Here is a 22,762-nt window from a genome sequence, read left to right on the forward strand (position 1 = left end):
CGCTCGGGGGCCGTTCCTGGCCCCGGGCCGAGCACTGACGGCCGCGTCTCTTCCCCAGGGAAGGCGCAGCAGGCCCTGCAGCAGCGCTACCGAGTGGGGTCACTGCTGGGGCGCGGCGGCTTTGGCAGAGTTTTTGCGGCCACTCGGCTCTCGGACGGACTCCCGGTGAGCAGAGGGGCCGGCGGCGGGCGGAGGAGGAGGAGGGGGCGGAGGAGGAGGATGGGGCTGGACACGGTGGGCGGTGAGCTGAATCCGCTGTTCCCTTTGGCTTGCAGGTGGCCATCAAAAAGGTGCCACGGAACCGCGTCCGGCACTGGGGCGAGCTGGTGAGTGAGCGGGGCCAGCGGCAGAAGCCGGGCCGTGCCGGGCGGGGATGAGCCGGGGCCCGGCAGGGTGGGAGCCGCCAGGACACCTGCAGGGAGAGCGGGCGTGGGGCCAGCGGAGGGCACAGAGCATCCCGGGCTGGCTGAGGGCTTCCCGAGCCCTGGCACGGCCTCAGCCCCACTGACGGCACCGTGCTCCTCCCGCAGCCCGACGGCACCAGCGCACCCCTGGAGATAGTGCTGCTGGACAAGGTGTCCACAGGCTTCCCCGGTGTGGTGCAGCTGCTGGAGTGGCTTGAGCTCCCCAACACCATCGTGATGGTGCTGGAGCGCCCGGAGCGGTGTCAGGACCTGCGACGTTTCATTCGGGCACGGAGGTTCCTGTCCGAGGAAGAGGCGCGGGAGCTGTTCCAGCAGGTGCTGGCGGCCGTGCGGCACTGCACCAGCTGCGGGGTCCTGCACCGAGATATCAAACCTGAGAACGTCTTGGTAGACCTGGACACCGGCGAGGCAAAACTGATTGACTTCGGCTGTGGCACCTACCTGCAGGACACAGCCTACACTCAATTTGCAGGTGAGCCCACACAGGGGTGGTGATCCTGGTCCTGGCATCTCCTGGCCCAACCTGGGTGTGGCAGCAGGGATTCTCCCAGGACTGGGGCTGGGGCTGGGGCAGCCAGCCTGACAAAATCCCCCATGGTTGGGGGTAGCAGAGAGGGGGAGCCAGAACCTGTGCACCAGCTGGTTTGGTGTGCAGGTGAGAATGGGCTTGGACTGCTCTGCTCACCTGGTTTGCCTTGATATCTTGGGTTCAAGATATTTTTTGGGCAATGCCAGCAGGGAGGATGTGGGTGTGGTTTTTCCCCAGCACTGAGTGGGTATTTCCCTTTGTGTGTCATGGTCGGGCCTTGCCAGGGTTTCTGCTGCCCTCTTCCAGCACCAGTGGCTTCTTTTCCAACCCCAGGTTTGTACCCAAGTCCCAGGTGCTGGGAGAGGGCAGCAGGTCACCCCATGGGCCACTGGGGCAGCCCCCACATGCCCAGGGATGCTGGGGCCAGGCTCTGGGAGCAGCAGCATCCCCCTGATGAGCTCCATCCATATTCCATAGGAACACCGTCATACAGCCCCCCGGAATGGAACGACTTCGGCTGGTACCATGGCGAGGCAGCGACCGTCTGGTCCCTGGGCATCCTGCTGCACGAGATGGTCTGCGGGGAGCACCCTTTCAGGAGGGGCAGGAACATCAGATGGGGCCAGCTCCCGCTGCCACAACGGCTCTCCCAAGGTGGATCCTCATCTCTGGGCACGGGGGGAACACCAGGGTTGGGAGACAGCAGCGGGCTCGTGAGCATCCCGCTCTGGCAGCTGCTGAGGAGGTGGCACATGTCCTGCTCTCCTGCTCTCCTCCAAAACAAACAATTGATGGGAAAGTTTAGGCCCAGCTCTGAGCACATCCAGCGTGGCCTGGGCACGGGAATAGTGGGGCAAAGCAGACAGGAGCCTTCTCCAACTGACCAGTGGTTTGTGGTTTCTCTCCCCAGACTGCCAGATTCTGATCAGGTGGTGTTTATCCCTGAACTCCTTGGACAGGCCCTCATTAGAAGACCTGTCCTGTGATCCCTGGATGCAGGATATTCATCAGCCCTAGAAGAAAGGAGAGAGCCACAGGCACAGTGATGCAGGGACCTGGTAAGTTACAGCTCCACACATGCCCTGGCAATCAGCAGCAAAGAAACCCAGACTTTTTTGTCCTGCCTGTGTCACTGCACTGGGGTCATGGAATGGGAACACACAGCCCTTGTGCTGGAGCTGAGCTGCTCTGCCCAGCACTGGTGGGCACCATCTGAGCTGGTTTTGCTTGTCCTGGTTCACTGACAGCCGGGCCCTGGGCAGAACCCTGACAGCCTGGTGTCACCCCAGGGAAGAAGGAGCCCCTGGAGAAGCTGTACCAGGTGGGGCTGCTGCTGCTGCTGGAGACATGGAGGACAGCAGCAAGGATGACAACCTCTTCCTCCACCTGGCCAGCAGGAGCTGGCGATGATGGACTTTGATTCTGGCACCTTCTTCAAAGCCAGGCTCCACAGGGAATTTTCAGGTAAGTCCAGACCCAGGGGGATGCTCCCAGATTTGTGCATTGGCCGGGAACCAAAGGCTTCCCCTTTGCTGGGGCAGATGCAACTGATTCCTCAGTGGCTGCCCAGCTGGTTTTTGGCAGGGCTGGGGACGTGGGCTGGGGTGGTTACGAAATGGGAGTGGGATCCTGGCCCTGCCAACAGCCCCCAGCACCCACCGTGCCCCGGGCTGGGGCTGGGGCAGCCAGCCCGACACAAACAAACCCCCATGGCAGGAGCACAGGTGGGACTCCAGAACCTGAGCACGGCTGCTTTGCTGTGCAGGCAAGGAAGGGCTTGGGCTGCTCCACTCCCCTGCTTTGCTTTGGGATCACCGTGATTTTGGGGGACAGTGCAGGGGGAAAGGGAGAAAGCATGGGCTTCCCTCACCCGTGGGTGGGTTTTTCCCCAGAATGTAGGGGTTGGGCCTTCCTCAAGCTCCTGTCAGACATAAGATTTTTTACCATTTTTTCTTGTTCCCCCTTTTTGTCTGTGAACTATTTTCATTAATTTGTTGTTTGTTTTTCTAAAGGAAGCGTTCCAGGTGGGGTCCAGTCTGGATCAGGAAGTGCTTGGGACCAGCTGTGGCGTGGATGGGCCGTGCCCTTGGAGAAGACTGAGGACATGGTTTGGGACCAGCTTTTCTTGTGGCAGCGGATGGTGTGAGGTGGGTCCTCATCTCCTTGGCATGGGAGGGACAAGAGCTTTTGGGAGATGGCAGCGGGCACAGGAGCATCCCGCTCTGGGCAGCTGCTGAGGGGCTGGATCTGCCGTGGCTGGCTGCAGGCTGGGCACATGTCCTGCCCTCCTGCTCTGCTCCCCAAGGCAGCAGTGATGGGCAGCTTTGGGCCCAGCTCTGAGCACGGCCAGCATGGCCTGGGCACCGCGGCTGGCTGGGACAAGGGGACAGGAGCCTTCAGCTGACGGGCGGTTTCTGCTTTCTCTCCTTGCAGCCGGGCTCTGCGGATGCTGAGGCTGCTCTGGGCTCTGCCAGGGCTCTGCTGGGCTCAGCACCGGGCCGGGATCAGCCAAAGAAGAAACGCTGTGACCTGCAACAGAGACTTGAGCATTTTGGCAATGCAGCTCAAGTCTGCAGAGTGTCCACCTCCAAGGGAAAACATGACACCCCCCAAAAATTAAACTTGTTCCATAACTTCTGAAATGAAATCCATCTGGGATGACCCCAAATGAAATTTTTCATCTTGCTCAAGCTCTAGCTCAGCCCTTCTCTGAACAGTTCTGTCCCCACACCTGCCTTTTACTTCACAACTGCTCCCTCCTTTCCCCCAGTGAGTTCCCAGCCCATCACAGTCTCCATCACACTGCAGCCTTCCTCGATGCCCCTCTCCACGAGGAAGGCCAAGCCCCAGCCTCCGGGACTCATCCTGTCCCTGGCTGAAGAGCAGCAATGTCTGTGCCAGGGGCTCTTGGATGTCTCTGTATCCATGGACAGAAGGGTCTGTCTGTGCCAGGGGCTCTTGGATGTCTCTGTATCCATGGACAGAAGGGTCTGTCTGTGCCAGGGGCTCTTGGATGTCTCTGTATCCATGGACAGAAGCTCTGTCCTTGCAAAGATTTCCATAATATCTTGGTACCCATGAGTATAGAATGAACACAGAGTGAAAGTGTCAGTCACGTTGTTCGCACACTCCTTCCTTTCCATCCAAGACACATCCATGCACACCCCCACGTACAGATATATTAAAAGGATAGGGATGGATAGAGATTTCCCACAGAGCTCTCACTTTGGCATAACTCACCTTGTTAGCCATGGCCAGGGCATTTTTTTCCCAGCTCTGTGTCAGTAGGTGTCCAAGAGCTGAAGGGAACAGCATTTAGAAGCAGTTTCAGGATTTCTAGGCAGGAAAGGGAGCTGACAACCATCCACATAACTCACCATATTCGTCAGGATGGGCTGCTGGTTCTTTAGGAATATGGCACAATGGAGACACGAGACTTGGGATAATCCCAGCTCTTTGTGGATCTTTGCAAAGGGTGGAGCAGCAGAAACACCTTGTGTCTTCTTTGGGGACACAAGGTCCAAGGAGCTGGGGTGGCAGAGCGTGACCTGGGCTGGTGGCAGGTGAAGTCCCATTTCATGACATCCCGAGTGGCACAGGACAAAGCTCCAAGCAGCCACAGCCCCACTGAGGAAGTCCTTGGAGTGCTGCACATCCCATAGGAAAAGCTGCATTCCCTCAGTCCAATGGGATTTATCACTTCCATTTGCAACACTTGAGGTCCAAGTTTCAAACTGCAAAATTTTTACATTCAAGACACAGTCATGAAGAACATGAATTTCAATTTCCTATTCCTTTAACTGCAGTGTAAAATATCTCGATATTGGAAAAGATCCATCAAATCTGTAAAGGAAGGCAGCTAATGGATCCTTTCCACTAGCACGTGTACAAACCAAGGAACTAAAATCAAAGCTGAGTTCTCTTTTTCAAAAGATCAGTTACCTCTTTCTTACTGCAGAGTTATAGAACATTTTTCACTACACATTTGAGGGTAATTTTTATCTTTCTTTTTTTTTTTTGGTGGTTTTTATGTTTTGTTTTGTTTTTTGTTTTTTGTTTCTTGTTATTATGCTTTGGGTTTTTTTATACATAAAACATGTCCTAGAAAAGGCACGTCCTTTGCTCCTGGTTCCCGTGTGGAGCAGCTCCCTTCCCGCTGCCTGAGCTGCTCAGGCAGAGCCCGGCAGCTCCTGGCCCTGCAGGGCTGAGGCTTTTCCCCGTTGCTGGGCACAGACTGATGGAGCAGCACTGCTGAACACGGGCACACGCAGAGGGAGCAGAGCAGCTGCCTTTGCCCACCTGAAGCTCCAAGGCCAAACTCTGAGCAGGCACGGCTGCAAGAGACTCGCAGGCTCCCTGTTGGCTCTGCTGCCCCACTTGTGCCCGGCCCAGCTCTGCGGGAGGCAGAGGGAGAACAAGGGGCAGCTCCCTCCCAGCCCCAGCCCAGGGACCCCTCCAGCCCCGGGCCTTGGGCCACTGTCAGCACCCGCTGCTCCAGCCACCGCTTCTGCTGGCACTGACAGCAACAACCAAACTGGGGCTGGTCCCCAGGGAGCAGCAGCAGTGCCTGCATCTGATCCCTCAGCCTGGGGCAGCCCCCTGGGGGAACAGAGGGCACAGCAAGAGGGACAAAACCAGGCAGGGGCAGAGACTGGGAAGAGCCAGAGCTGGGAGCAGCAACAGCTGCTTCATTGCACTCCTGGAGAAAGCTCTTGGCTGGCTCAAAGCACTGAAAGGTGTGAAAGGCAGAGAGGAGGCCACACCAAACAATGCTCCTGTTTTCACACCCTCCTGTAATAAATGGAAACGATTTGTGTTAACTAAAGTGTAACTATTTGGAAAGATATTATTAGAAGCAATCAAGGGAATTGGTGTTCCAAGGCAGATGTACCCCTCTACAGATGTTACATGTTAAAATTAAGGTACAGGATATAGTTTTGAGATAAGAAATGTCCTAAGACAAAATCGAGCTTGAGATGGATAAAGTTGGAACAACTTTAGGCATAGGGCCTGAAAATTATAAAATATAAGACTAATTAGTGGAGCACAATGCTTACTTACATAACACAACACTTGGTACGCACACACAGCCTGTGAGGTTATCCAGAGGACAACGAGGATGAGTGTAAGCCTTCGTCCAAAAGAGCACCGAAAGAAGACTGAAGACCCCCTAGCAACAAGTGAAGCATGCACCATGAAGAATAGTGATGTAAAATTAAAGAATTAGAAACAGGAGGAGACTTAGGGGAAACATGAATGAATATGTATAAGCATACAGTATATAAGTTTAGTTTGAATTTCTTTGTTTCATACTTGAGGTGGTGTGAGAAGTCCTCTCCGTACCCCAGTCAGTTTTGCTTATGCTTTAATCATAATTACTGGCAAGCTATATTCATATATTTATTCATACATATATATACATATGTATATATATATATATATGAATATATTCACTAAATTGTACTCTTTTACTAAATTGTATTCCTTCTATATCAAATTGCTATTCAATCCACTAAATTGTATTCTTTTATTAAATTGTTTTCTTGTATTCAGTTCACTAAATGGTATAATTTTTTTCTTGTTATTACACTGCTGTTAACTCAATAGCCCTAGCTGTCCAAATTTCAAATTGATTTATGACACTGCCCTTGGGTGAGTTACAGCCACAGCGAGAGGGAGGAGGAGATGATCCCACCCATGGCTGGCTCCAGACATTTGCTGAGATAAAGCTGAGCCAGAGCTTCAGCATCTCCCCCAAAATCACAGAATCACAGAATGCCTTGGCTTGGAAGAGACCTTAAAGTTCATCTCATTCCATCCCCTGCCATGGGCAGGGACACCTTCCACTATCCCAGGCTGCTCCAAGCCCCATCCAACCTGGCCCTGGACACTTCCAGGGATCCAGGGGCAGCCACAGCTTCTCTGGGCAAGCTCTGATCTCTGCCCAGGTGAGCAGGGACAGGAGCCGAGGGAACGGCTGGAGCTGGGCCAGGGCAGGGCTGGGCTGGAGATGAGCAAAAGCTTCTTCCCCCCCAGGGGGCTGGGGCAGTGCCCAGGCTCCCCAGGGAATGGGCACGGCCCCGAGGCTGCCGCAGCTCCAGGAGCCTTTGGCCAGCGCTGCCAGGGATGCACAGGCTGCGATTGTTGGGGTGTCTGTGCAGGGCCGGGGGCTGCACTCCATGATCCCAATGGGTCCCAGATGCCAGCTCAGCCCCTTGTGCAACTCTCACCCTTGGGCTCAGCCTTTGTGTCCCCTGGAGGCGCTGGCAGAGCTGATGGGGTGGGGCAGGAGCGGGGCAGCCCCAGCGTTCCCCTGGCAGTGCCAGCACAGCCGGGCCAGCAGCCCCAGCGTTCCCCTGGCAGTGACAGCACAGCCGGGCCAGCAGCCCCAGCGTTCCCCTGGCAGTGACAGCACAGCCGGGCCAGCAGCCCCAGCGTTCCCCTGGCAGTGCCAGCACAGCCGGGCCAGCAGCCCCAGCGTTCCCTCCCTGGAGACGCTCCAAGGGAAGCGGCCAGAGCCGCGTCCAGTCAGCGGAACTGAGCGGCCACTGAGCACCCCCGGCCTGGGCTGCTGTGGATTCCTCTGCACACAGCTCGGGGAAGGTGCCCTTGGCCACCCCCACAGTGCCACAGACAAGTGTCACACACAGTTACAGAGCTCTGCACACAGCTGCCAGCAGGAATCAATTAAAAAAAAAATAAAATTAAAACCACCAAAGAAACAAGATACAGGGGACTCCTCCCAGCAGATCCTTTCCATCCTTCAGTTGTCACACCTGCATGCACACAAGACCTGGGGCTGTAAAAAACGAGGCTTCATTGGCACATTTGCAGGAAAAATCAGGTTTAGGACAGGCTATCAGCAGAACTGTTCTCAGCTGGGTGAAAAAGGCCCCTTTGGCAGCTGCAGGGCCAGTGAAAATGCAGATCCTCAGCCCATGGGGGAGAAAAGGGCTCTGAATTCCCCTTTCCTGACACACAAACCCTGCTCCCAGGCTGCTCCCCACACAGGATTCTACTGGAGGACTGTGGAAAGCTGAGAGTTGGCTCTGGCTTCTTCATGTTCCATGTCCTAAAGCTGCCTGGGAGAAGAAATTTAGGGTCAGCTCCACTGGCACAATCCCTCCTGGCCCAGGGCACAGCCCCAGGAAGGTCTTTGCTCCTCCCTCGGCCCTCCCTGAGGAGGCTGGCAGGGCTCGCAGGTTGATGGCATTTGTCCTTGCTGCCCCTCACATCCCACTGCCCCACAAAGAGCCCCGAGCCACCCGTGAGGGACAGGCCCTGCTGGGCCAGGCCTGGGCTCAGGGCTTGGCCTTTCTGCTTCCTCCAACCCAGCCAGGCCTGGCTCAGCATTGCAGTTCCTGTGCTGTGCCCCAAGCTCGCTCGGGCCCTGCTGGAAAGGGACCTGAGGTACCTCCATCCCCTCGGGCAGTGCATGGGAGAAAACAACAAACTTCTCAGGAGGATGGGAACAAACTTTCAGCTGCAAACTTTAGAGAGTGAGGTACTCGGGAAATCATAAATCTGCATGCAATTAGAGGAAATCACTTCACTAAGCACAGACTGAGCCAACTCACCCAACCCGTCCAACTTCAAGCTATCCAGATTTTGAAAACTGAAGTCAGGAGAAGCAAGAGAGGGACAGAGATCCACAGTCAGCCTTGGATCCAGCGCCATCTCAGCTGCTGAGAGCTCCAGGGCCGTGGCACATGTCAGTGTCACACCCGTGTCACAGCCTCACCTGCTCTGCTCCCTCTGCCAGCTGGGGTTTTTGGGGTGCCAGGGGCTTGGCAGCCACTTTGGGGCTGGAGCAGAGGCTGCAGTGGCTGGGCTGGGGCAGTGACCGCCCCACACAGGCAGAACTTGCTCTGCCCCCAAACACACCCTGGAGATGTCTGGGGCCATTCATCATTTCTCTGCTCTCCAGCGCTGAGGCAACGCACTCTGGCTCCAGGTCTGAGCTTGAGCCCATGGCAACCAGCCCTGGCAATGGGGCTCCATGGAGCTGCTCTCAGGAACACCCCAAGAGCTGGGGAGTGCCCCAAAACCTCCTGAGAAATGTGAGATACCTTAAAATCTCGTTGGGAATATCCAAATATCCAAAACTCACTAACGGGTTTCCCCTCCATTCATCATCCCCATACTTTGGCTGTCTCATTGCAGACCCCACCCCACCTCCCCAATCCCATCCCCAACTCATCCCATCCCTGCTGGACATCCCAGCAGGGGAAGATCCCCTTCCCAAGTCCTATTTCCCCCATTTCACACCTGCCAAACTCCATCCCACCCATCCTGCCCCACCCAATGCCCATCTCACCCCTCCTGATCTGCATCCCACTTCACCCAATCCACTTCCAACCCCATTCCACCTGATGCCTTCAGAAGGCTGACCTAGAACAGAGGCTGGACAGAGTTAAGAATAAAGTTTATTAAAAGGCCTTAAAGGATACACCTTGGGCAGTACAAGAACCTGTATGTACTTGTAGCCAGGGCTACACCCAGGATGGACCAAAAATGGTCACAAAAATGAACAACTGATCACAAGGTCTCACATTTTTAGAAGTTTAGGTCCATCTGCATATTTGGGTTCATTGTCCAGTTACAGCTTCAGATGATGAAGTCCCATCCTTCTTTATTTCTCTCTTCAGTCCACCCTTGTTTATGCTTTTGGGCTTGGAACTTGTAACGACTGTCCTTGGTATCAAGCTAGAAAAGGAATTGTTTTGTCTACCTGTTGTAGTTTAAGGCCTGGCGATCTGAAGATTTCGGGATGTAACGGAAAGTTAGCAAAAACCCCTCTCTGTTAGGATAGTAAAACCTTCTGTAATTAGCAAATAGCACTCAAGTGTAACGTAAGCAGATGGGAGTAACACAATGACCCTAGGTTATAAAAGGTCAAATTCTCCTGCAATAAACGCCATTGCTTTGCCATCCATCACATTGATGTCTTGTGGGTAGATTGGCCAGGGTGGCCATGGGGGGAGGCCACGGTGCTGGCTCCTGAATTGGGGTGTTTGCCTTGCTTGGAAAACCTACACTACCTACTCTGTGAAGAGAGCTCAGTGACACCTAATGTGAAGTTCAAAACTACAAACCTAGGCAGTGCAGAACATGAAAGACATGAAAGCTAAAATTTAAGGCAACACACCCTGAGGGGCTGCGGAATCCAGTCATTTTGGGTGGGATTGAGTAGATTTCAGTGGGACTGAGCGGTTTTGAGGTGACAGATCGAACCCTCTCGTCTCCTTGAGTGCCAAGAAATGGAGACAACTCCACCAAATAACCCCACAACCCCTGAATATTCCCAAGTATCTCCCAGATTCCCTTGAAGCACCAGTAAATGTGAGGTTTTAGATGCCTTTGATGAATTTGTAGACATTTATTCCAATTTTGTCTGTTTTAAAGAGATGAAGATGAATCAAAAGATAGAACCAAACCAGAATGACCACCAGCCCAGTGTGTTCCCAACACAGATCACTGGGAACGTGGGTCATCAGAGTTCTGCCCAACGTGGGTCCTCTGATGGGGGATGGAGCTGAGGCAGCACACGAAGCTCTTCCTGCACTTGGGGCACTCGCAGGGCTTCCCTTACCGGTGCCTCTGTTGGTGCTGGGTCAAGTGAGAGCTCTGGGTGAAGCTCTTCCCACACTGGGGACACTCATAGGTCCTCTCCCCAGTGTGGATGCGCCGGTGCCTGATGAGGTGGGAGTTGTGCTTGAAGCCCTTCCTGCAGTCGGGGCAGCGGAAGGGCCTCTCATCCGTGTGAATCCGCTGGTGCTGGAGGAGGCTGGAGCTGGTCTGAAACCTCTTCCCACACTCAGGACACTCATAGGGCCTCTCCCCAGTGTGGATGCGCTGGTGGATGGTCAGCTGGGACCTCCGGCTGAAGGTCATCCCACATTCCCCACACTCGTAGGGCCTCTCCCCAGTGTGGATGCGCCGGTGGTTGATGAGGTGGGAGTTGTGCTTGAAGCCCTCCCCACAGTCAGGGCAGCGGAAGGGTCTCTCATCCGTGTGAATCCGCTGGTGCACGAGGAGATTGGAGCTGCTCTGAAACCTCTTCCCACACTGGGGACAATCGTAGGGCCTCTCCCCAGTGTGGATGCGCTGGTGATGGATGAGTTGGGAGCTGAAGCTGAAGCCCTTCCCACATTGCCCACACTCATAGGCCCATTCCCCAGTGTGGATCATCTGGTGGCAGATCAGTTTGTTGCTCAACCTGAAGCTCTTCCCACACTCCAAGCACTTGTAGGGCTTCTCCCCATCCTGAAGCTGCTCCTGGACCACCAGCTCAGAGCCCCGGCTGGATCTCCGGCCGCCTTCCCGGCACAGGGTGGGTCTTTCCTCCTCAGAGCACCCTGGGATGGGTTTGGAGCCCCTCCTCCTGTGGGATCTCTGGGGATTTTCCTCCCTGTTGGATTCCTGAGCCATGGAGCTGCTCAAAACGGCCTCTTCCACGAGGTTCTGCCGTGGGGATTTGTCCTCCCTGGTCTCCATCCTCAGCTCCTTGTCTGGGGGAGGAAGGACAAGGAGAGGATGGGATTTGCCTCCGTGCCAGAGGGAAGGGGAAGGAGATCCCCCCAGTGCGTCCCCGGCAGGACGGCGTCGGCAGCGGGGTTGTCCTGCAGCCGGGGGCCAGGCTGGGCTGGGAGATGGAGCAGGAGAGAGGGGAAAGGGGCACTGACTTCCTCCTCACCTGCCTGGGTGTCCTGGGGCATCTTCCTCTTCCTCACAGCCTCCTTCTCCATCTGGACAAGGTTTGGGAATGGGAAATCCTGGTATGAGGAAAAATACAGTTCATGAGCACATTGGATTCGGGGGTTCCTCCTGCCCAAGTTCATCTTTAGAAATCACAAGCTATCCATAAAAACCTCCCAAACACCAAGATTCAGCCCTGAAAATGCCTCCCAGGAATTCCCCATCTCTGGTCTTTCTCCTTGGTGTTCAGAGGTTCCCCCCGTCCCAGCTGCTGGGGGTCACGCTTGTATTGGGGGTCCCCTGTCTACTCAATCCCTCCCCAGGCTGCTGGGAGTGCCAGGAATCTGAAAAGCTCCCCCCATTTCCATCTCCCCACTTAGGGATGCTGGGACCCCCAGGGTCCCCCCAAGGGGCATTTTCCACTCAGCTTTGCCGTCATTAAGTCGGAAATATCCCCTCCCAAAAAACCCAACCCAGGGACCCCCCAGGACATCTGGGCTGAGCTCCCCCTCCCTGGTCACCTGTGGCGTGGGGGGTGATGATCCCACAGCTGGGGGACTGTAAATTCAGGGAGTTCTTGACCTCTTGGTTCCTTCTCCTTTCCCTGATCCTTCTTTGTCCCTCCTCTTCCTGTTGAAGTTCATTTAAACAATTATGGTCTGTCCCAAGGGAAGAACTCACCCTTGGTGTTGTATAAGGTCAGTCCCTACCTACCCTCCCTTTTCTTTTCCCTATCCCATTGGCTGTAACCCCCCTGTATCCCCTGGCCACCCCCTCCCCCAAGTTTAAGAGACAGCACCCAAGGAATCTCAGCCTCTTTCTTACCCCGGGCGATGCACAAACAATGAACCCAGGACCACGTCTCATAAGTTTGACCCTTCTTTGTCTAAAATACCTTAGGTCCATGTTGGATATATTTTGAGACCCCTTCCCGCTCGTGTTCTGTGAAGGGTGGACACATCCCCATGGGGGACGAGAATGAAGGGGTTTGTGGAGTATTTACAACATTTTCCTCCCTCTCCTCCCCTTCCATCCCTCCTCCTTCTCCTCCCTAATGCCAGCTTCTTCTCCTACTTCCATCCCTTCTCACTCTCCTTCTTCATCCCTCATCTTCCATCTCTCCTCCTCCTCCCCCAGGAGCAGTGACACCCTCGGTGCCCCGTTCCCAAACCCCTCACAGCCCACGGCAGGAGCGGGGATGGAGCCGGGACAGGTCGGGATGGGCAGCGCGGGGCTCTCCGCTGCTCCCACCCGCTGGGGACGGGGGGAACCCGGCCCGGGGAAAAGGAGAGGGAAACTGGGAAAATTGGGGGCTGCAGATCCAACCTGGGGCTGGCTGGGGACCCTGGCTGGGGACTGCCAGCCCTTGGGGCTCCTCTGGGGAGATGTGGGAGGGGGGAACACAGAGAGGGCTGGGGGATCCCAGGAGTGGCAGCACTGGCAGGGACTGGTTTGGACTGGGATCATCCTGTGATCACACTGGCAATGACTGGAACTGTATTGGATGTGTACTGACATCATACTGGGATCATACTGGGATCATACTGGGAGCAGCTGGGTCCATGCTGGCTGAGACTGGGATCCCACTGAGGGTGACTGGAATCATACTGGGATTGACTGGGAGTGGCTGTGAGCAACTGGGATCATGCTGAGAGCAACTGGGAGGAGCTGGGAATGACTGGGAGCGTGCTGGGGCTGACTGGGATATACTGGGAGAGACAGGGAGTCCCAGGGATCACACTGGAGGCTACTGGGGTCACACTGGCACTGCCAGGGAGCAACTGGGGGCCACTGGCCTCATCCTGGGAGTGACTGGGATTAGACTGGGAGTGTGAAAGAAACTGGAAAATTGGGGAAAAAACGAAAAAAAACCCAGGATAAATTCAAGGAAAATGGAAGGGAAAATTCAGGGAAAAACCAGAAAAGTATCAGGGTGAAATCCAAAAACATCAGGAGAAAATCAGGAAAAAATTGGGAAAAATTTGGGAAAAATGGGAAAATTTGAAAAAATTGGGGAAAACCAGGAAAAATTTGGGGGGAAAAAAAGAGAAAACTCAAGGAAAAAATGGGAAAAAATTGGGGAAAAAAGTCAGGAAAAGAAAGTGGAAAAAAATTTGGGAAAAATCAGAAAAAATGGGGGAAAAATCATGAAAAACCAGGGAAAATTGGAAAGAATATTTGGGAAATCAGGAAAAAACCTGGGAAAGAACTTGGAAAAATTGGGGAAGATCCATAAAAGAAAGAGGAATAAAATCTGGAAAGAAATAGGAAAAATCACAGGAAAAATCAGGTAAAAACTAGGAAAATTTGAGAAGAAATTGGGAAAAAGCTAGAAACGAATTGGAAAAGGAAAAGAGAAGAATCAGAAAAAAGTGGGAAATACATGAAAAAAATTGTGAAAAATTGTGAGAAATCAGGGAAAATATCAGGAAAAGAAAGCCGAAAAGACCCTGGGAAAAATCAGGAAAAAATTAGGAAAAATATTGGAAAAATGAAGGAAAAACCAAAAATATTTGAGAAAAAAAATTGCAAAAAAATCTGGAAAATAATTGGGAAAAAATCAGAGAAAAAATGTGGAAAAAAAGGAAAATCACGGGAAAATCAGGGAAATGAAATGGAAAAGGATAAAAATATCTGGAAAAATCAGAAAAAAAATAATGAAAAAAAATCAGGAAAGAATTGAGGAAAACCAGAAAAATTAGGGAAAGGATAAGGGAAAAATCTGGGAAAAAATGGGAAAAAAAGGAAAAAACACAAAAATCAAGGAAAAGTTTGAGAAAAAAAATTGGAAAAAAAAAATCAGGAAAATAAAAAAAAATCATTGAAAATATTATGAAAAAAAATAAGGGAAAATCAGGAAAAATATTGAGAAAAAATTGGGTAAAATCAAGAAAAGAGGGAAGAAACCTGGAAAAAATTAGGAAAAATCAGTAAAAAAATTAGGAAATACAGGGAAAAATCAGGGACAAATTGTGAAAAAAATCGGGGAACGATGAGGAATAAATTGCGAAAAGAAGAGGGAAAAGTCAGGAAAAAACGGGGAAAAATCAAGAAAAAAATTTAGGAAAAGAATTGGGAAAAAACAGGGAAAAATCAGAAAAAGAAAGAGGAAGAAGACTGGGAAAAAACGGGAAAATCAAGGAAACAAATCAAGGAAAAAATCAGGAAAAGAAAGTGAGGGAAAAAACTTTGGAAAAATGGGAAAAAAATTGGGAAAAAACCAAGAAATATCAAGGAAACAAACAGGAAAAAATCAGGAAAAATTAGGAAAAAAAAGGGGAAATATTGGGACAAATCAGAGGGAAAAATCAGGAAAAAAATTTTAAAAATATTCAAGAAAAATTGTTTGAAAAATGAGGAAAAAAATCAGGAAAAGAAAAAGGGAATAAAACCTGAAAAAAGTCAGGGAAAAAAATAAAAAAAAAGAAAAGAAAAAGAAAAAAATTGCAGGAAAATCAGGAAAAGAAAATGGGTAAAACAGGGGAAAAAATCATGAAAAAAATGGGAAAAACCAGAAAAATTACAGAAAAATTGGAGAAAAAGTTGGGAAAAAGACAGAAAACTTTGGGAAAAGAAGAGGAAAAAATCAGGAAAAAATGGGGAAAAAAATGGGAAAAATTCAGGGGAAAATGAGGGAAAAATCAGGAAAAAATAAGAAAAAAAACTAAGAGAGAAAAAATTGGGGAAAATCAGGAAAAGAACAGGATGAAATCCCCCTATCCCATTTTTCCATGGAATTTTGGGAATTGCGTGCCTGGGAGGTTGTAGAAGAATTTCCAGATCTGGGAATCCAGGGAGAGGGGAAAGGTGGAATTTCAGATGAGTTGGTCAAAATTTTTGGGAAGGTTGATAGCCTGGTCCTCTTCCAGCTTCCAGAATGTTCAGATGAATCCCACGCCTCCTTCCAGCTGGAAATCATGGAAAAATCACGGGAAAGCTGTGATTCAAATTCATGGAGTTTTGCCCCCAAAGCACCCTTTTTTCCCACCAAAATTTCTATTTATCCCCCAAATTTCAATTTTTGAGATAATTAAATGGCGAAGATAATGGGAAATGGGGAAAAATAAGATAGAAATTGAGGAAAGAATGGGGAAAAGTTGGGGAAAACTACAAAAATATGGGGGAAAAGTGAGAAAAATGGGAGGAAAAATGGAGCAAAATAGAGGAAAATAGGGAAAAATGGGGAAAAAATAGGGAAAAAATGGGATAAAAATAAGAAAAATTTGAGGAAAATGAGATGGAAATGGAGGAAAAATTGGGAAAAATGGGAGAAAGAAAGGGAAGAAAATTAGGATAAAATTGTGGAAAAATGAGATAAAACCAGGATAAAAATGGGGGGGGGGGGGGGGGCATAAGGAAAACTGGGATAAAAATGGGAATAAAAATGGTAAAGAGGAGGCAAAAATGGGGGAAAAATGGTAGAAATTGGGGAAAATAGGAGTAAACATGGGGAAAAAACTGGGGAAAAATGGAGCAAAAATAGGGTAAAATGGGGAAATAATAGATTAAAAACGGAAAAAAAAATGGGAAAAATAGGAAAACATGGGGAACGATTTGAGTAAAAATGGAGGAAAAATAGGAAAAAAATCAGAAAAACTGGGAAAAAATGAGGACAAATGAGATAAAAAAAGGGAAATTGAGGGAAAAAGGAAAAAATAGGGGGGAAATTGGGGAAAAATAAAAAATAGGATAAAAATTGGGAAAATTGTTATGAAAATGGGATAAAATTAGAAAAAATAGTGCAAAAATGGGATAAAAATGTGGAAAATGGGATAAAATGGAGACAAATTGTACTCTAATAGGGAATGACTGGGAGTGATTTGGCTTATCGTGGGGTGCAGAGGAAACTGGAGCCACACGGGGTGAGCAACTGGGCAATGCTGGGAGCAGCCACTGCCGGCACCGGGAGCCCCGAACCCCTTTCCCGGCCATGCCGGACCCGCATCCCCCCGGCCCCTTTGCCGGGGCTCTGCCGCCACCGCCACCGGGACCCCCCAAAAACACCTCCCGGGGACCCCCGGGGTGCCCCCGAGGGGCATCTGCGGCTCGGCTCTGGAGCCCTGCCATCCCCAAACATCCCCCCCAAAAACCCCAAAGCCAGGGAGCCCCGGGGTATTTGGGGCGAGTTCCCCCTCCCCGGGCACCTGCGGGATGGGGGGCGATGGTCCCGAAGGAGCTGCAGATGCAGAGAGCGGGGAGCGCAGGTGGAGCCTCCTCTGCCCGCTCCAGCTCTTCCTCCTCCTGCTCCTCCTCTTCCTCCTGCTCTGTCCCTCCTCTTCCTCCTCCTCTGTCCCTCCTCTTCCTCCTCCTCTGTCCCTCCTCTTCCTCCTCCTCTGTCCCTCCTCTGTCCCTGGGCGTGGTTCGGAGCCCTCGGGTGAGCGGGGCCGGGCCAGGACACGATGGGAAAGGGCTGGGTCCCCCCCAAACCGAGCTGGGGGCAGCGGAGCTTTGGGGGAACAATGGGAACGGGGCGGGACAGGGGAACAGGGGGAGGTGGGAGCACTGAGGGTCCCCCAGTTCACCCCAGGACCCCCAAGCCCCGTCCCAGCCCCCCCAGTTCCCCCCGCAGCCCCGGCTGAGGGGGGCTCAGCCCAGGAGCCGCCATCGTTCGGGGCTCCCCCGAGTGCAGGAACGGGAGAGTTCCCGGCTCGGGGAGGCCCCAGCACAGGAGAGGATCTTGTCCCTCTTCCAGGGCCTTCCAGGGTCTTCAGGCCCCTCTCAAGAGGAGTTTTTGTCTTTTTCATGTTTTTTGGGGGGGATCCCACCACTACAGGGGTGTTTTTTCCTCCCCATTTTAGGGTGTTTGTGCGGCCACAGCCCCACAAGCCCCTTTTGAGGGGGGATCATGACGGCTTTAAGTGACATTTTTAGGGGTGTCCCCACCCCAAGCCCCTGTAGGGGATGTTTTGTCCCCCAGGGTGGATTTTGGGGGTTCTCTCTACCATGGCCGCTTTAAGGGCCCCCGGTGTTGTCGGGTCCCACTGTAACTCCTCTTAAAAGGGCAACACCGCTCCCGTTGGTTCCGGCAGTGGAGCCCGGGAGGGGTTGGGGGTCCCGGGAGGGGTTTGGGGTACCTGGGTGATGCCGATGAAGGCGATGGGGTCTCCATGCTGGGTATAAACCTTCGTGAGGGTTTCCTGGGGATTTTCAGAAGTTCTGGGTGTTTTTGGGGCCATGGTTGTTTTTTGGGAGTTCTCAAGGGGGTTTACAGGGGTCCTGATGGGAGAATTTGGGTGATCCCGGGGGTGGAATTGGGGGTCCCAAGGCTGTTTTGGGGAACCTGCTGGTGATTGAGATGGGGACCCCATGCCAGGTATGAACCTTCTCAATGTCTGTATGGGGTTTTGCGGTTTTGGAGAGTTTTTGGAGCATCCAGGGATGTGTTTGGGATCCCGGGGAGGTTGGGGTGTCCCGGGGGGTTTGGGGGTTCTCGGCAGGTTTGGGGGTACCCGGGCAATGCGGGTGGCAGTGCTGGGGACCCCGTGCCGGGTTTGAACCTTCTCACTGCGCACGAGCAGCGTCAGCGTGTTCAGGGAGATCCTGGGGGGCCCGGGGGGTCACCCCAAATCCCAGGGACCCCAAATGCTGAGGGACCCCCCCGAACTGCCCTCACCGCTGGATCTGCTGCAGGCAGGGGGGCACCAGCACTCGGCCCCCACCCTCCACCATCACAGGGGGGCTGTGGAAGAAATCTGGGGGTGCACGGACAGGTCGGGTGGGACCCCCAAAGTCCTGGGGGAGGGGACACGGGGGGACTCCCTTGAATTCCCATTGTGAGGGTATGAGGGGGGACCCAGGAAGAGTTTGGGGGGCTGGCTGGGTCATGGGGAGACCCCTAGGAGTCTTGTGGGGGTCGGGATGGCAAGGAACAGGGTGATCCCAAGGATGGGGTTGGGGGGGAACTGGACTGGAGCTCCCATGGCTGCGGGATGGGGAGATCTGCCCATGGAATTCCATGGGAATGGCATCGCAGTGAGATCCATCCAAGGAGATCTCACGGGAATGGGATGTCTGAAATCCATCCATGGAATTTGCATGAGAATTCTCACGTTCCCAAATTTTGCCCTCCCAAATCCCACATTCCCATTCCCATATTCCCATGGGAATTCTGCCCTCCCCATCTTTATACTCCAGCACCTCCCGCCCATATCTGACATATTTCCGGAGACATTCCCTGCAGCTGTGAGCCAGGGAATTTGTTAATCCCTCAGCCTGGATCTCAGGGATCCCCATGGCGGTGCCACAGTTGCCATCGCAGCCCCACAGATCCCCCAGCCCCGGCTCCCCCCGCTCAGCCCCGCTCTGGCTGTGCCGCTGCTGCAGCATCTGCAGCTCCCCGCTGGCCCCGTGCCGGTGCCGCTCCTTGTGCCGGCCCTGGCTATCCCAATATCCCAGCTCTGGCTATCCCAATATCCCAGCCCTGGCTATCCCAATATCCCAGCCCTGGCTAACCCAATATCCCGGCTCTGGCTATCCCAATATCCCAGCCCTGGATATCCCAAGATCCCGGCTCTGGCTATCCCAAGATCCCAGCCCTGGCTATCCCAATATCCCAGCCCTGGCTATCCCAATATCCCAGCCCTGGCTATCCCAATATCCCAGCTCTGGCTATCCCAATATCCCAGCTCTGGCTATCCCAATATCCCAGCTCTGGCTATCCCAAGATCCCAGCCCTGGCTATCCCAATATCCCAGCCCTGGCTATCCCAACATCCCAGGCCTGGCTATCCCAATATCCCAGCCCTGGCTATCCCAATATCCCAGCTCTGGCTATCCCAAGATCCCAGCCCTGGCTATCCCAAGATCCCAGCTCTGGCTATCCCAAGATCCCAGCTCTGGCTATCCCAAGATCCCAGCTCTGGCTATCCCAAGATCCCAGCTCTGGCTATCCCAAGATCCCAGCCCTGGCTATCCCAATATCCCAGCCCTGGCTATGCCAAGATCCCAGCCCTGGCTATCCCAAGATCCCGGCTCGGCTCCGCCCGGCCCCGCTCGCTGCGGCGGCGCTGGAAGGGGATCCCAGCCAGGGACCCCATGGACATGGACTGCGGGAAGCCCGGGCCGGGCTCCGACAGCGCCGCGTGCAGGGAACGCAGGGAGAGGAGAACTGGGGGGACATTTGGAGATTTGGGATCGGGGGGGTCACGGCTGAAGGAAAGGGGGAACGGGGAGAGCCGGGAAGGGCATTTGGGGATGCCAGGAGTGACAAGAGGGGAGGCTAGGGCTGGCTAGATGTGGCATGGCTGGAGTTCAGGGCGTTCCTGTACCCAGGAAAGGGAGCTCCAAGGGTCCCCGCTGTCCCCATTGCCAGGACAGGGCAGGGAAAGCCGGGATGGCTGGGAATAGGGGTCCCGGGTGTCCTGAGTGCTGAGGAAAGGAGGGGCTGGCTGCTGGGAGAGGCAGGAATAGGGGTCCGGGGGGTAAATGGGTCAAGGAGAAGGGGGCTCTGGGGGCTGCGGGAGGCGGGATGGCCGGGAAAGGGGTGCAGGCGTTCCTGGTGCCGGATAAGGGGGTGCAGGGTGGGACCCACGGCCGGGAATGGGGGTTCGGTGGAATGGCGGCGCCCAGGAATGGGGGTTTAGGGGCCCCTCGGCGCTCCGGAATGGGCGATCAAAGAGTCCCGGTGCCGGGGGTCCCCCTCACCTCTCGCCGCCCCCCGGGAGCGCCCCCGGCCCCAGCGCTGGAGCCATCGCGCTGCTCCGCTGCGGCCCCGCCCACAGCCCCGGCCCCGCCCCCAGAGCCGCCTCCGGCCCCGCCATTGGCGCCGCTCTTTGCTGCCCGCCAGTGGCAGCCCGAGGCTGCAGTGACGTCACCGGTCGCCGGGCAGATCCCGGCGGCGCAGGGCGGCCAAGGCGGAAGCGAAAGTGCCCGAGGGAGCGCGGGGGGAGGGGACGGGGCAATTCCAGGGAATTCCCCTGGATCCCCTCCCGGGATCCCCCGGGACCCTCCTCGGCCGCGCACTGCGGGACCCCCGGGACAAACTGGGCTGAACTCCCGGGCCCTGCGCCCAAACTCTGCCTGGAACCCGCCGGCTTCGGCCCAAAGCGGGGGAAGCCCCGGCATCCGCGGATCCCATTTTTCCTGCGGCTGCGGCTCCCCAGCCCCGGCGGAGCAGGAGCGGGCGCTGGGAGCCCGAGCCCCGATTCCCGATCTCCTTCTCTCTCTCTCTGCTGCTCTCTCCCTCTCCTCTGGGTGATCAGAAATGCCAGAGCGGCTGGAGAGCCCCGTGCCCAGCTCGGCTTTCCCTGGAAAGGGAGGCCTGGGGGTGCGGTGCCCCGGGATGGCCGGGAATGGGGCTCCGGGGGTCCCCGGGCTGACGGAACTGGGGGATCCAGGGGCTGCCAGGGGAGGATCCCCGGGAAAGGGGGTGCAGGGCGCTGTTGGTGCAGGAGAAGGGGGTGCAGGGGGTCCCGGAGCTGGGGAAGGAGATGCGGGGGGGTCCCAGGGCCCAGGAATGGGGATCCAAGGGGGTCTGGAAAAGGCTGAGCAGGAAATCCAGGAGTGCAGACCTAATTCACATCAGAGGCACAGAAATCCAGGTGCAACCAAACACTAAGGACTCCACAACTTGGAAACAATGAACACTAAACTAATGAATTTCTATGGGTTCAGACTGAATAAAGTTTAGGAAAGATCTAGTAAAACTCACATGTCATGGAATGATTTTCTCTGCACATGCAGACTATGTGTGGCTGAAATGATTCTGTTCAGAATCAAGTCATGCCTTATTTCTCTAAAGACATTGTTGGAGAGTTTCTGCTTTTCACAGTTTCAGTGAATGGATTACACCATTAGAAGAATTTTTCGTAATAATTCTACTTTTATATTGTCGGTTCTGCTTGGGCCAGGGGTGTGAGAATCAGTTTTTAGTCAGAGGAGAAGAAAAAAAAAAACTTGATTGCTTTCTAATTTTTGTTTTTATGTTTGTGCGTGGCTCTTAGTGATGACAAAACTATGGTATGGGTTTTTCCATGTTCACCTTTAAGCTGCATTTTGAAAACCAGAAGACCTTGAAATGTGGCCCTTTAAAATGGAAACAGTTAATAGAAAATTGTCTTAAAAAAGAAAAAAAAGTAAATTGGGGGGTTGGGGGGTGGGGTTGGGGCTCCATGTGAGTCACCCCATGGCTGCCCTGGAAGAGAAGCTTCATTCCAGGCAGCCAGCAGAGGAGCTTTAGAAATGCAAAGTAACACCTCTGGGGCAAAGCCTGGACAATGTACCAGGGTGTTCCTGCCTGGGGGAGGAATTGGCCTGAATTCCTCTGCCCCTCACCCCAAGCTCTGCCTGGGGGCACAGATGGAATTTGCACAGCTAAAGGCAGAGCCAATAGTGAGGATATCTGACTGCAGCAGAAATTGGTTAAGCTAAAAAGGAAAACTGCAAATGGACAATGTTGTGAAAATTTCACTATAAAAAATGGGGGAGGAATCATCCCACTCCCCACCTGAACTTGTGCTCTCACTTTCTATGTTATCTAGGGTGAATTACAGCTCCGGATTTTGTTGCTACCCCAAGTTAAGGGAATTCAGTTGGGAATCCAAGTATGTGCTGATTTAATTAGAGAAAAGCCCAAAATTGATGCAGCCCTGCCCAGAGGGAGCACCCAAAAATGGGGAAAAGATGAATGGCCACCAGAACAAATCCTGCAACACCATGGACCAGGCCCTGGGAACCCTAATGAATTCATATCAGGAGCCAGAGAACCCATTTATCATTTCCATGGCATAATTACATTACAGGATGTCCTCAAAATAATACCCAACCAGACAGCTCCAGTTCCTGACTTCCCAACCAATCCACCCAGATGAGGAACACAACATTTCACCATGGGATGGAGTCACATTATCTTTTAGCAGAAAAAGGAGGCAGAGTTTGTGGAAAATTAAATAACTCAAACTGCTGTTGGCAAATAGATCACAGAGGAAAAGTGGAGAAACAGATGACAAAGGATATAAGAAAAATGTCATGTACCGGTCCAAATGTGGAAAGGATGGGCATGGGCAACATTTTTGTGGTTCCCTGGCAGACCATGGGTTAAACGAATGCAGTTTCTCCTCTCATGTTCTACAGCAACTCTCACCTTTTCACCATGCACACACCTTGCTGAGTGC

The 22,762-nt window shown here is 53.3% G+C and overlaps 2 protein-coding genes across 2 annotated transcripts in view; both read left to right on the forward strand.

Annotated features, from left to right (window-relative positions):
* Positions 1 to 22,762, forward strand: part of LOC147647258 (uncharacterized) — a 387,407-nt gene that overhangs the window by 55,955 nt on the left and 308,690 nt on the right. The window lies entirely within an intron of this gene.
* Positions 1 to 22,762, forward strand: part of LOC147647260 (uncharacterized) — a gene marked incomplete at its 5' end in the record, with an annotated part of 33,657 nt that overhangs the window by 9,013 nt on the left and 1,882 nt on the right. The window contains 2 exons of the mRNA XM_086872396.1: positions 531 to 897; positions 1,432 to 1,667. Of these exons, the coding sequence (XP_086728522.1) occupies positions 531 to 897; positions 1,432 to 1,667 (603 nt within the window). The remainder of the gene's footprint in view (positions 1 to 530; positions 898 to 1,431; positions 1,668 to 22,762) is intronic.

This window comes from Cyanistes caeruleus, unplaced genomic scaffold (assembly GCF_971803275.1).
Source record: "Cyanistes caeruleus unplaced genomic scaffold, bCyaCae1.hap1.1 HAP1_SCAFFOLD_65, whole genome shotgun sequence".
Taxonomy (NCBI): domain Eukaryota; kingdom Metazoa; phylum Chordata; class Aves; order Passeriformes; family Paridae; genus Cyanistes; species Cyanistes caeruleus.